This window comes from Hyposmocoma kahamanoa, unplaced genomic scaffold, assembly GCF_003589595.1.
Source record: "Hyposmocoma kahamanoa isolate Upper Pololo Valley unplaced genomic scaffold, ASM358959v1 63, whole genome shotgun sequence".
Classification (NCBI taxonomy): Eukaryota; Metazoa; Arthropoda; class Insecta; order Lepidoptera; family Cosmopterigidae; genus Hyposmocoma; species Hyposmocoma kahamanoa.
The window spans coordinates 15,266,194-15,280,027 of record NW_020653851.1 but is presented as its reverse complement, the minus strand read 5'-3'; the positions used below and the strand labels follow the sequence as shown (position 1 = coordinate 15,280,027).

Sequence of the window (13,834 nt, the reverse complement as noted above, 5' to 3'; positions counted from 1 at the left end):
GAAAAAACAAATTAGAATCTAATAAAGGTGGCGGCAGATGGTAAGCGCATTTGTTACATTTATGTAAGTGCTGGACCAGGCGCGTTGGGAACAATGGTCAGCACGTGCGCCGCATCGGCCGCGCGGATACGGATTCGGATTCGCCCGCGCCGTCCGCACCCGCAGTGGCGCACCTGCGTCAGAAGCTAAATTGCTCTGCACCCCCTTTAGTTTCGGCTTACATTGCTCCCAAACAGACGACACGCCTGTATATCACGGATCAAACTTTCATTGTTAACTCTATATTCAATACTGATATATTTATACTGCCTTCGTAACGAAAAAAGGCATAACTGTGCGTACTTTATACGACAGTTGTGCCTTTTTTCGTTCCGAGGGTAGTATAATTTAGATACAAACTACAAGGCAGGTAATTTAGTCCACAATTCATATTAAATTATTTTATTAAAAATTACACTAAGTTATACAAGTATATATATTAGGCACTAATGTCTACTCGGTGTTACGAAACGGTATTAAAATAATCTGAATGACACAATTTATTTATTTCTATTACAGTATGTATCTACCCCATGTTTAAATGCAAACCCATCTCAATTCTAACTTTTGTGACCTTTGTTACATTATTACACGTCTGAAGCGAAATTACCGTCATCCGTATAACCTACGTGACACTCATGATAAAAATATCAAATAAGCTAACTTTTTTATCACAAACCGTAAAAGGGTAATTTGTTACTAGCGGCCTAGAAATACAAAATGCCCCCATAAATTCTCAGTAATTATGTATCGTTTTGCTAGTGAACCCAATAATGGTGCATTAAGACTGAAGATTAACACTTTACGAGGCCGTTTGTGTTTACGACGCCTCGAGCCGGTTCATAAACTTGCTTTAACTACTGAAACTTTGAAAAAAAAAATTAAACGTGCTCATGCTGCACTTAAAACCAGATCGGATGATATCAACGGCAGACTCTTACCCTTATAAAGCGCTTCTTTCTTCAACTAGATCAAGAAGAGATCTTTGTATCACAATAATAACAAACTAATGGAGTATTTTCATAAAAAATATACACATTAAAAGTGTGGTTGGTCCCCAAACACGTTTTAGCCAATTACAGAAAATCTAATTCTATATTCTTTTTGGTCAATTTCATAATTTAAAAAATAAGTAAGTAAATAAATAATTAGATAGTTTATTTCACTACAATAGAGTAATCAAATATTTTAAAAAACTACCTTTATTTTAGAAAACGATTTTTATTCCAAACAATGTCACAATGTCTATTGACTCACCATCAAAAAAACGTACTCATATATTTATACACAAATGGGATATTGAAAAACCTCTACTCATTTTAATTCTCGTCACGAACTAATAATGCGTCAGAGCGGATAAACTTGGACCCGCGACTGTGCATCTCAATGAGCTACTAATTCCTATAATAGCGTTATTTGCCAACAAATTTTAATCTCACACTTGGGGCTGCTCCAACTACTAATGGTGCCTCATTTAAGTTTCTAAATTCTAAATCGACTATCACGAACTTTCCCTCGAGCTACTGAAATGGAGGTCGCATGGTAGGTTAAATTTTAGCTACATTCTGCATACTCAGTTCGCACCCGTATGGTGTAAATACGACCATATCTGCAAAATGATAAATTTTCAGGAGAGATGAGAAATTTTAAAGATTGTATGAACGAAATTAGTACCGACTAATTTCATTCATACAATCTTTAAACTTCTCTTCTTTAAAAAGTTACCGAACTTTTTATGCTTAAGTAGGGAAATTATAAAATTTCATACATACATAATTTGTTGTTTGTGTACATCGTATTATTTTAAAGACTTTCATGTAATAAAAGCACTTTCGACGTATATGTTTTATAAACTATATAGTGCTATTTATACAACAGACTGAAGTTGAGTCCTAATTTTGGCACAATTTCACGTTATACATACCTAACTTAATTTAATATCCAGGTAGAGTTTGTGAAACGATGCATATAATTGTTTACGTATTGGCGTCGCGCCAGGTTGTGTTTACGACACAAATTCAAATAATATTTTGTCTATTAAGACAAAATTGGTGTGCACAATGTGCGAGTTTCTATTTATTATTTGTGACCACAAGACAACAGGAATTAGAGGTATCAAAAAGCGAAATGAACGAATATGATAAATATTACTTTATTTTATTTGTAAAGGTCCTGCATAAGCTGGTGATGTTTGTAGCAACTTAATAAAAGAAAATATATTGTCTCATGCATTTTATATAAGCTCATAAATAACTACATTGACACACCAGAATTATGTCAAAAAATTACATAAGGACGTGAGGAGGTGTGAGCCAGAACTCACACCTTGCGTTCTAAAGCTACATCCTCGTACAAATTTAGTAGAACAATCTCCTCCGAAATGGTTTCAATAGACATTCTTTGGATTGCTATAATAAAAACTTAAATAATATAAGATATATTCGGGTTAACTTTACATGCCTTTGAGAGGAAAGTAAGAGAAGTTCTTTATTAAATTCATTTGCTATCTACTAAATTTTGACAAATTGTTTCAAATTTACGTTACCACCGTATTTGCTTGCTAAATTTTTATTTGTGTTTGTGGAACTCCCAGTCTATTTATTCTAATTCATGTTTTTAGTATAATCTATCTGTTTTATACTATCTGTTTCATATTTATAAAACAGATTATAAAATAATCTCAGCACAGAGTACTAAAAAAACCGACCTCAAAAGTTCGTGGAATTACATCTATTTGCCAAGTTTTATTGAAATCGGTTACTGGAAAGTGTGCGAAACCGGATTCATCCCCTAATTGGCCACCCTTAGAGGGGGAATAGTTTATCAAATTTAAATGGGACCACTATTGAGGTACCATCTTTCCAAGAAAATAGAATCATCAAAATCGGTTCAGAAATTACGGCCAGAATTAGCGCGTAACATACATACAAAAAAAAACACACTCGAATTATGAACTTTCTGTTTTTTAGGAGTCGGTTCAAAATAGAGAGTCAGAAAAATAAATATTAGGACAGAAGATTGAAAAATAAATGAACGTTGAACATAGATATTAAAAAATAAGTAGGTATATTACCAAAAAACTGAATTACGTTTTTTTTTATTATCAACGTACATAATTCATATTAGTTTATTGGTATTAGAAATGTTTTGATAGGCTCATGGATATAATTAGATTAACACTAAAAACGTTTATGTACCTAATCGAAATCAAAAGACGTTTGAAGTCGTTCTTTTTTTTTATGAAACGTTTATATAATATGAAACGTATATATATATATATATATATATGAACATTGATAACAATGCTTTTTGTTTTTTTTTAGTTTTTTTAGTTTGAATTATGATAACATAATTCAAACTTTTTTTGTTTTTCTGTGTAGTATGCCCACGAATGTATATGTACTTAATAAATCCTGTACTCCACATGAAATTGAATGTTTTATTTTACAATCAGAAAGTTTTGTGACACCTTAATAATGTAGATAACCTTTATTCCCATGCGAGTCGTATCACTGACTAGCGAGTGGGTTATTTGTTAACCTTTGTGTTGACACGCTATTAACCCGGGCTGCGCAAATATTGCGTGTCGGCAAACACCTAAAAATCACTACGCAGTCAGTAAATTGTATTTACCTATACACTATTCTCTATGCTTTGTTTTATTAAGCGTAATTCATACTAATATCATATAGTATATCTTATATATAGTAGCAGTAGAGAACCTTACCTATTTCTGCGCTAAGTAGTAATATGAGCATTATTGTGTTCCGATTTAAGAGTAAGGGTGCTGGTGAAATTACAGGCACATAGGATTTGAAAACTTATGTCTCAAGGTGACCGGCAGTTCTGTACCCCTAAGATCTTTGTGATTTAAAGCTCTGAGTGGCACTGCAACTGTTATGGATAGGCGTGTCGTTAACCACCAGGCGCACGACTTGTTCGTCCCGTCACTTGTTATTACTCGTATAAACAAAATCTGAAATAGTAACTGCTTCCACACTTCAAGTTTTTTCTTACAGTATCATAACATTAAAGCATTCTTAGCTGCAGCTTCTTTTTTAAACGTAATGAAACAACAGTCTAAAAGTTCTTCTTTCAATAAATGATTAATAGAGTTGCTCATTAACCCAATGCATAACCTGGATTCATAAGTGGGGCGCACTATAAGTTTCTGGAATGAATAAGAAAAAAATACTATAAATGCTAAGGAAATGAATTTATTGTTTCTCAAAATATTCTCCGTTAGCGTTAATGCATTTTTTCATACGAATGAACAAATTTTGAAAACATTTATGCCACTCCTCTGTGACAATCTCTGAAACATATTTTTCATGCCCTTCGACAGCCTCTTCAGGTGATGAAAATCGTTGACCGCGTAACTGGTTCTTAATTTTTGAAAATAAATAAAAATCACAAGGTGCCAGGTCGGGACTATACGCGTGATGGCTCATAAGGTCAACGTTGTTCACCTTCGAAAATTCATTTGTCTGTCTGGCCGTATGAGAACTGGCATTATCGTGGTGCAAGATGATACGGTGTTTACGGTTATTTTTACGGAGTTTGTCAATAACTTCTGGCAAACAAATGGTCGTGTAACAATCACTATTCACGGTACAACGGTTCTTCAAAGCAACAGTAGCCACGTGTTCAGTTTTATTTAAAAAAGAAGCAATCATCCGCTTACAGGCACTTTACACGCGCGCCACTTTGGTTGGTTTCGGCTCATCTCGAAAGACTCGAAAGACCCATTCGCTCGATTGTTGCTTTGTTTTGGGATTGTAACTATAAATACATGTTTCTTCAACTGTTACTATGTCCCACCAAATTTGAAGCCCCTTTGTTGAATCTGGTAAGCATGGCATTGCACCAAGTGACGCGATCCGTTTTTGGAGCCTCAGTCAATTTTTGACAATTGACTTTGAAAAAGCTGTGCTCTCAGCACAGCTTTTTCACACCCAAATGTTTGTGTAGTGTTGATTGTATTTGATTCATGCCTATGCCTAAAGATGCCCGAATCTCATGGTATGTCACATGCCTGTCTGTTTTGATCATACGGCACACAGCGTCGATATTTTTTTTTGTTCACAGGTTAACGGGCGACCATTACGAAATTCCTCACTAAGATTTACACGACCGCGTTTGAATTCTGCAAACCAGCTATAAATAGTCGTTTTGCGTGGCGCTTCATCGCCAAAAGAAGCTTCAAGTCGAGCGAAGCTCCGCTGAGCTGTTAGATTACACTTAAAGTCGTAGAAAATCATACTACGAAAATTTTCACGAGTTAAATCCATGGTGATGTAGACAACCAATTTCTAAAAGGACGTGACAATGTAAAAACAAGTGACAGTCAGATGAAACAAACTGTATTGTACAGCCAAAGAGTTCCATTTTCAAATGTTGTAATTACTTATAAGTATATAAGTGTATATCATCTCTTCTAATATCATCGTACACCTCGCCGTTATTCTAAAACACACAATCTGAATTAACTCGCTTGCTATGATGAATCGTGAATACGAATTAACATCTCCAATGTTTGGTCGTGCAAATGTGATTCATATATTTGGCACTATATCTAAATGACACACTAAAACAAATTGATCGGCATGAGCCCAGACAGGTGGTGAAGGGAACGTCACAAAGAACCTTAATATCTGAATGGTTTGATTCGTTACGACGCAATTAAAGCGGTACGTTATAATAAATACAGTTTCCTCTAATTTAGGATGGTAAATATGTATACATATGTATACATATGTATATAATACATACATGTATGTATGTAGTAGAGCTCCTTGTGAAAGAGTTCGTCCAGGGAAGTACTGCCACCTTCTTTATTTCTGCCGTCAAACAGAAATGGGACCATTACTGCGTTCCGGGTTTGAAGGGTAAGGGTGCAGGTGAAATTACAGGCCACATGAGAATTGTCAACTTACGTTTCAGGGTGACAGGCACAGTGGCGGTGTCCCTCAGATTGTAATTTTAAGCTCTGAGTAACTTACGCTTTCAAGTAATTTTGATACTTTTCACATAGACAAAATTACCTTTTGTTTTGTAATATTCCTAAAAAAATACAATTGACTAATGAAAATTCGACCTAGCGTTATTTGGGGCAAATGTGTTTTCTGACTTCTGATAAATAATCCCAAGCCTTAAAACGAGTACAACAATATTTTGTTAGTTATTGCTAACGTTTAATAAAAAATCATTTTAAAAATAAGATTAAAATCAAAACGACTCTATAGTTTCTTTATTCTAAATATTTCAATCGCTTGTGGTTCGAACAATTGCAAATGACCAAGAAGTTTATATAAGCTTCTTGAAATTGACATAATGGGTCTCTTTCCATCTGTTGCGCATGCAAAGTGTAGAAAAAGGACAGTTAGCTACATGATTATTTTGTTTGCTTTTGTAATTTATATTTACGATTCATTTCTAAATAAATTAAAGATTATACAACTGTACAAAATAACACTTTTAAATGATAACTATGATAACACAATATATTTGTTTAGTGAAAATATGATACAAAATCCTGCTATTACACTTTACTGCAGTAATTTTTACAAGCTATTATTATATAGTAGGTACTGCATGATTGACAACTGCGCTGTCAGTCGAACAAACGAAAACTATTATGCGATTGACGCTCTGTATGCGATTTTAACGTCCTATAGGTAATTGTGGAAACTTTTTAGCGCGAACCCGATGTCCATTTTGTAGGTCAATGAGAGTATTTATGAAACAAATAACTTCAGCATAATAAACTTGTAAAAAACTGACTGGTAATGTAAGGTGCAAGAGTTATATATATAGAGAATTATATATAAGAGTTTTATATATATTATATATATTTCGTGGATTTTTTTGTTGAGCTTTTATGATAACAAAAGTCCGTTTTAGACCTATGTATGGAAAATTTAATTGATTAATATCAGCAAGTTAGGACGAATAAACTCATCCTAGCACTAGCAGCAATGTAAAATAACGCCAATAATATTTTTTTTAAAGTACTATGATTGCCAAACTGTGGTTTATGTTTTAAGCAAATCTAAGGACAACAAATTACCAAACAGAGTATTATCGTTAACGGACGTTTGTGCAGTACGAAATACAAACAAAAGTTTAAGCTCCCTAATTGAGGCTATAAATAGAAAATGAACGAAACGAGGAGCAGGGAGTGCGGGAAGAGCGTGGGTGGCTGAAGCGCAATTTTGTATTTTAAACACTTAGGAGACGCTGAGTCATCGGGTCCAGTGAGCTCCACTTAACGGCCTAGCCATTGACTGACACGTTGAGCACGGTCGAACCTCAACGCTCATTACCGGTTAGAACTTATAATCGATGAATGGACAAGTATTTTGCGACAAGACAAAACAAGAAGGAGTTACTTATCTCACAACATTTCCTAACAAACCTAACTTTATATCTTTGACACGTAGCACGCACTCTGTCGACCTTCTAGAAACACTTGACATGATTGCGAGAAACTTTAAGCAACATCACTCAAATACCAGTTCATAACATCTGCCCGTGGCACGCTGAGTATCGAATTAATGAAGCACTTGTAACATTTCAGGAGAAGAGGCTTCCGAATATATTCAATTGTCAAGGGTTCGTTTGGCAGTTATCTTAATTATAACTGTTCAACTTAAATGCGAACTTTGGTCATAGGTATTCTCCCGCTTTCATTCGCACGGAAGAGGAAGTTTGTGAATTTATTAACGAACGACCCACTCCCGCGAACGGAGCCCTGCTTGGTTTTCCTCTGATGTTTTAAAACTTAGATCCTTCTGATTTTCATGTATTTGTTGTTTGCCGCGAATCTATCTGCTGTTTTACCTTACCTAAAAAAATGGTTTCCCGCAAAATGCAGCAGGTTGAAAAATATGTCATACAAAATCCATTAACGTATCATCGCGCCTAAGCTTCCCTTCGTTATTTATTTTTAATGGTATCCCTTGTTTGCTTTACCCTCGGTGTTTTGGACGGTAGTTCTACCATTTCACGAGATAAAAATATCCGCAGATAGGAACGAATGTTGTTTTTTAACGTTAACCTACATTTTTAAAGGTAGAGAGAGCATAATTACAATTCAACATTATCCTTATCCGGATAGCAAATCATGTACCAACGGGATTCGAACTGGCAAGGTACTGCAGTGAAATGTGTCGGCATTGGTTATATTAATTATAGGTGAGACTCGGAACTCGTGCCGCCTTTTGGGATCGTTTAATAATCTCGTTTAAGCACGATTGCCGCTCCAATCGGCCGTGAGCGATTTTCAGAAGGCTTACGATAGGATTTCACTTTTATAACCAGTTTTATACAAATGATCCAAGAGATATCTAACAACATAAATGTTAATATCGTTTTCCAATATTTATGGATAGGGAAATACTTTTATATTTTTATGTAGGTAGCTCTGAATTTGAAAAGAAAAAATTGTTAAACGACAGAAACGAAAGAAAGACATTGGATATACCATCATATACTACGTTAATTATTATTGATAATACAGAAATATTACCATTACAGAAATGTATTAATAAAATTATTCTTACACAAGCTTCAGCAAATAGACGATAGTTTTCAAAATTGGATATAACGTGAAAGCATGTGGATCATTCGAAACATATGTTTTACTGTTTTAGAAGGTTACCAACCTTTTTAAAAATTACCTTAACTGTTACTACGTCGAGTATATCATACTATATACGCGACACATTTTTGTAAAACATGTTCGTTAGGTACATATTTTATATCAAAAACAAATGACAAGTCCCTACATTAGCCTCATAACCAACGATTGTCACTTAATCACACGGGTTTGGACTGTCCCTAGACACTGCTCTGTTAGACGTACATATTTGAAACAAAGCACGTACATGTTTAATTGCCCTTGTCTGCCCATGTCGCTTTTATTGCTTTTTTTATCGCAATTTATGAGCCCATTTTTCCTTAACTCACCTCACTATCATCACTTAATTGTAATGGTCAACAGCGGCACTGACCTAGCACTCCCGAAAACTGCGACGTAAACTTATAGACTTAATTTCAGTTTTTAGAACATAATAGAATAGAATACCTAGGTATTACTTATTTCAGACATAGATTCATATAAATAGTTAATAACACTTTCTTTTAAAGTATACTGGTATTACATATCATAACAACACAAAAACTACTTAATTAATATTCATAAAAACAAATTTGATTTGCCCTATCAAGTACATTAGAATTAGACAATCAAACCTGGCTCCAACCATCTTCAGGATGTTGTTGAAACTACTTCTGACACGAGTCATAGGCGATACTAATTTTTTTCGCATTATTGCGTGGAATGTATATGGAATTAATATCGTATGTCGAAATTGCCAAGTTTACAGGGGAGTGTTTTAAAGTTCTCCGTTTCATTCGGCAAAGTTCATAACTCACATACAGTGAACATCTAACAGATCATCAAAGCAATATCTATGATTTTATAAGACTCTACGTGAGTAACGAGATTTGCCGAATAAAAGTGAGAAATGCTAAAGTCACGTGTTATGCTTATGTCAGTGAATTCAGAACTTTAAAAGGCTTCCCTGTAAACTTGGCAATTTCGACATACGATACTTTACGTGGGAGGGGTCGATATGCGCTTCTGCGAACATGCCTGACGCCCTGCACCATATCGGCAGACTCAACAGCATCCTGAAAGCATTGTTGTATTGTACACGTACGGCGTTATAAAACCGCATTTCATATACTTAACCCACAGGCCACCGAGTAAAATTATTAGCTGTAAGCTTTGAATAGAGTAATTTTGACTTCGATGGAGCATTACGCGAATCTGCAGGCCAGCATACTACATCGCTACATTTCTATACCCTGGTCGTCAATTAGATTTTATTATAACAAAATAGGTACTCATTGCCTACGATATTACAGACCATCATTAATCATTAGATGCTTAAAAAGATTAATTATGATATTGTATATCGAAATTTACCATTTTTGTAACAATGGTAAGCCCCTACTTAGGCACCTGGCAAGCTCCAGATCTTTAGGTTAATTATTTTAATCTTTATTTTCTTGTAAACTTCAATAATATCTTGTGTTTCTTATGACTTGAAGTAAAATTAGTAGTTTATTGCGAGGAAAGTTTCTCTTACAAGACTAATTTCGTTTACTTTTTGTGTTTTAACACGCACATTTCTCTGATCAGCTTCGTAAAGATCAAAGACGGGGATTACAAAACATTACGCGTAAACTTCGCCCTCTCAATTTATCTACCTCTTAATAAGTTTATAATGTTGTTCCATTAAACGTTAATTGAAATAGCTAAGTACGGAACGGTGTTAAAATCAACTAACTTATTTATAAAGATGGCTGGAATGTTATACTAATCATATTTTTGGCACAAAAGAACCCCTAGTTGGTTAGGCGACTACGCTCCCAAATTCCCTAATACATATTTGATGTGGTGTCTTTGTTTACATTATGGTATTTTCGTCTCCCAGAGAAAACAAGTTTGTCCCGGAATTGTAAATATTTTTTTTACATACACGGGCAATGTACAAAAGGTTTAGGAAAAATACTTTTCTAAAATGAACATCCGCTTTTGTAGGCAGGTGTCAGAAATAACACAGATTAAGTTATTAAGTTAATCAAAACGAATTGCTTTCAGGCGCTAACTTCATTAATTATATATTCATTGCATATTTCATGCAATTGATGCGGTCGAGGAATTTGGGAATTAACTTTGTTTACTCAACGATGTTTCCTGAATGGTTCGAGTTTCAATGAGATTTAAATTGAACTACTTAAATCTGTTAAGCTCACTTTGCTTTTCTTAACGTTCGAGTTATTTGGGTCAACTTCGAACCCGTTTACGTTTAGTAAGACGGTTTCAAATCTGTGTTATTTCACTTTATAACAGTTCAATTAGCGTTTTTTAAAAGTCAAACAGAGTACTTATGCCTTTACTTTGCTTTACCAAAGATAATTCTCTACATAATTTTATCTATTGGCTCAGGGCGAGCGATCGAGCGCGTGTGCGCAGGCGCGGACGGTGCGGGCATGGTATCGGCGGCGCGCGCGCTACTCGCCTCCGTTACCCGCGTGCTACTACTGGCAGACATGGTCGTCGTGCGACAACTCCTCCTCGCCAAAGACAAGGTATTTTTGCTTTTTAAATATACTTGTGTATAAAGTGAGGTTACCGAGATGAGCAAATTATAAATATGAATTTATAGTCTATAGACTGAAAATAATATCTACAAGAAGAAACAAACACCGATAATAACAGTTTCCAGAGACTGGACAGGAGGCAGATCTGTAATTATTTGCTACCATTTATGTTTCCTTTATTTCAAATATTCTGGTCACCCTGGTACGTTACCAAACAAGTCTGATTTGGTGACATCATCCGCATTGCAGATGGTCCCCAGTACGTTGCTGCGTCCAGCTGTACCTTATAACTTAACGATACGACGACGACGAACGACGAACTTATAAGTTAACGATAAAATGGACTAGCGATTTTTAACTTAATACATACGTACTATCAAGGTAGTGGCTTAAAAAACTAGTTCTTAGGCTGTCTGTCTGTACAATGTTTCATAATGAATGTCACGTGCCAGGTGGCGCGTTCGTTGGATCGACTGGAGTCGGTGTCGAATTTCACGGAGTTTGTGCGTGCTTTCACGGAGTTCGGTGGTGGCATGGTGGAGCTAGCGCGGTTGACCGCCGAGCGGCGCGCCGACCTGCGCGACGAGCGCCGTCGCGCACAAGTTGCCGCCGCCAGGAATGTGCTTGAGCGGTCCACGCTTATGCTACTTACCTCTTCTAAGGTAACATACATTTCATATCACAATTAACAAAAAATAAAACCAGAATAAAAACCAAGTACGAAGATCCGACAAAGCAAGCACATAGAAAATTCGTGAGGTCTGCTGGTTCGTTCCGTGGCTTAAGTGGCATAGCGTCTGGCACGATTTGCTAGAAGACGTCGGTACGAATCCGGCCGTATCGAACGATTTTTTCTAAGTGTTTGATCTTTGTATCAATCATTATAAGAAACTAGTAATTTCTCAAAAAATAATTGGATATCATGGTGGTGGTCCTAACATTCAATAAAACACTTAAAAATAGAACTTAAAAATATGTAAAAGGAAATTTTTACTGCAACTCTAGTAACTTCTAGACAAACTTAAACTCACTAAAGCAATCTAATTTATTAACACGGCGAATTACTTTCTCAAAACAAAGTGATATTCAATTAACACCAACCGACTCTCGTGGGATTGTTATTAGCCGCGTTGAATCGCAATAAATTCTCTATGCGGTGTTGGTAGGTAGTGTCCAGTCGCTGTGTCCCAAGTCTCAAGCCGCGCGTAAATTAGCCCTGTCGCGCGACCTACGTTCCTCCTATCTATTATTTAAGACCACGCCAATTCGGGACTATCACGCCCGGTCTCTGTGACTCCTAACTAGTGTTGTTGTAACTAGTGTTGTAACTTGAAAAAAAAAAACAATTTACTTTTTCACATTTTTGAAAAAAACATGAAAAGAAACACAGTGCTCTGGTTTTTTTTCTAAAGTTGGTTTCTTTTTTCAGAAAATTTAAAATGGGATAATTGAAATAAAATAAGACACTAACTTATATTAGTTAATAATCATGTTGTGTATATATATAACATGTTGTATATATATACAACATGTTTATTAACATCAATTACCATGATAATTATAACAAAAATTTAATCTTCATTTGTGGTGGTACCCACACTTGTAATGTCATCAAAACTTTCTGTGTCTTTGTTTCCGTTACTCATATCCTACCGAATAATTTTATGTAAGTGGCTTTCTAATAATTCTATGTAAATGTTGCTATACGTGAGGCGCACTATAAGTTTCCGGAATAAATAAAAAAAAAACTATAAATGGTCAGAAATTAATTTATTGTTTCTCAAAATATTCTCCGTCAGCGTTAATGCTCTTTTTCATCGAATGAACCAATTTTAAAAACATTTTGTGCCACTCCTCCGTGACAATCTCTGAAACATATTTTTCATACTCTTAGACAGCCTCTTCAGGTGATGAAAATCGTTGACCGCGTAACTGGTTCTTAAATTTTGGAAATAAATCAAAGTCACAAGGTGCCAGGTCGGGACTGTACGCGAGTTAGCTCATAAGGTCAACGTTGTTCACCATCACAATTCATTTGTCTGTCTGGCCGTGTGAGAACTGGCATTGTTGTGGTGCAAGATGATACGGCATTTACAGTTATTTTACGGAGTTTGTCAATAACTTCCGGCAAACAAATGATGTACCAATCACTATTCACGGTACAACGATTCTCCAAAGCAACAGTAACCACGTGTCCAGCTTTATTAAAAAAAAAAGCAATCATCCGCTTATAGGCACTTTGCACGCGTGCCACTTTGGTTGATTTCGGCTCATCTCGAAAGACCCATTCGCTCGATTGCTGCTTTGTTTTGGGATCGTAACTATAAATCCATGTTTCGTCACCTGTTGCTATGTCCCACCCGAAATTTGACGCCCCTTCGTTGAATCTGGTAAGCATGGCATTACACCAAGTGACGCGATTCGTTTTTTGAGCCTCTGTCAAATTGTGTGGGATCCACCGAGAGCACAGCTTTTTCACACCCAATTGTTTGTGTAGTGTTGATTGTATTTGACTCATGCCTATGCCTAAAGATGCCCGAATATCAAGGTGTCACATGCCTGTCTGTTTCGATCGTATGGCGCACAGCACCGATGTTTTTATTGTTCACAGCAGTGGACG

The 13,834-nt window shown here is 35.8% G+C and overlaps 1 protein-coding gene across 1 annotated transcript in view; it reads left to right on the top strand.

Annotated features, from left to right (window-relative positions):
* Positions 1-13,834, top strand: part of LOC113229998 (alpha-catulin) — a 75,865-nt gene that overhangs the window by 41,600 nt on the left and 20,431 nt on the right. The window contains 2 exon segments of the mRNA XM_026463714.1: positions 11,060-11,202; positions 11,667-11,876. Coding sequence (XP_026319499.1) covers positions 11,060-11,202; positions 11,667-11,876 — 353 coding nt within the window.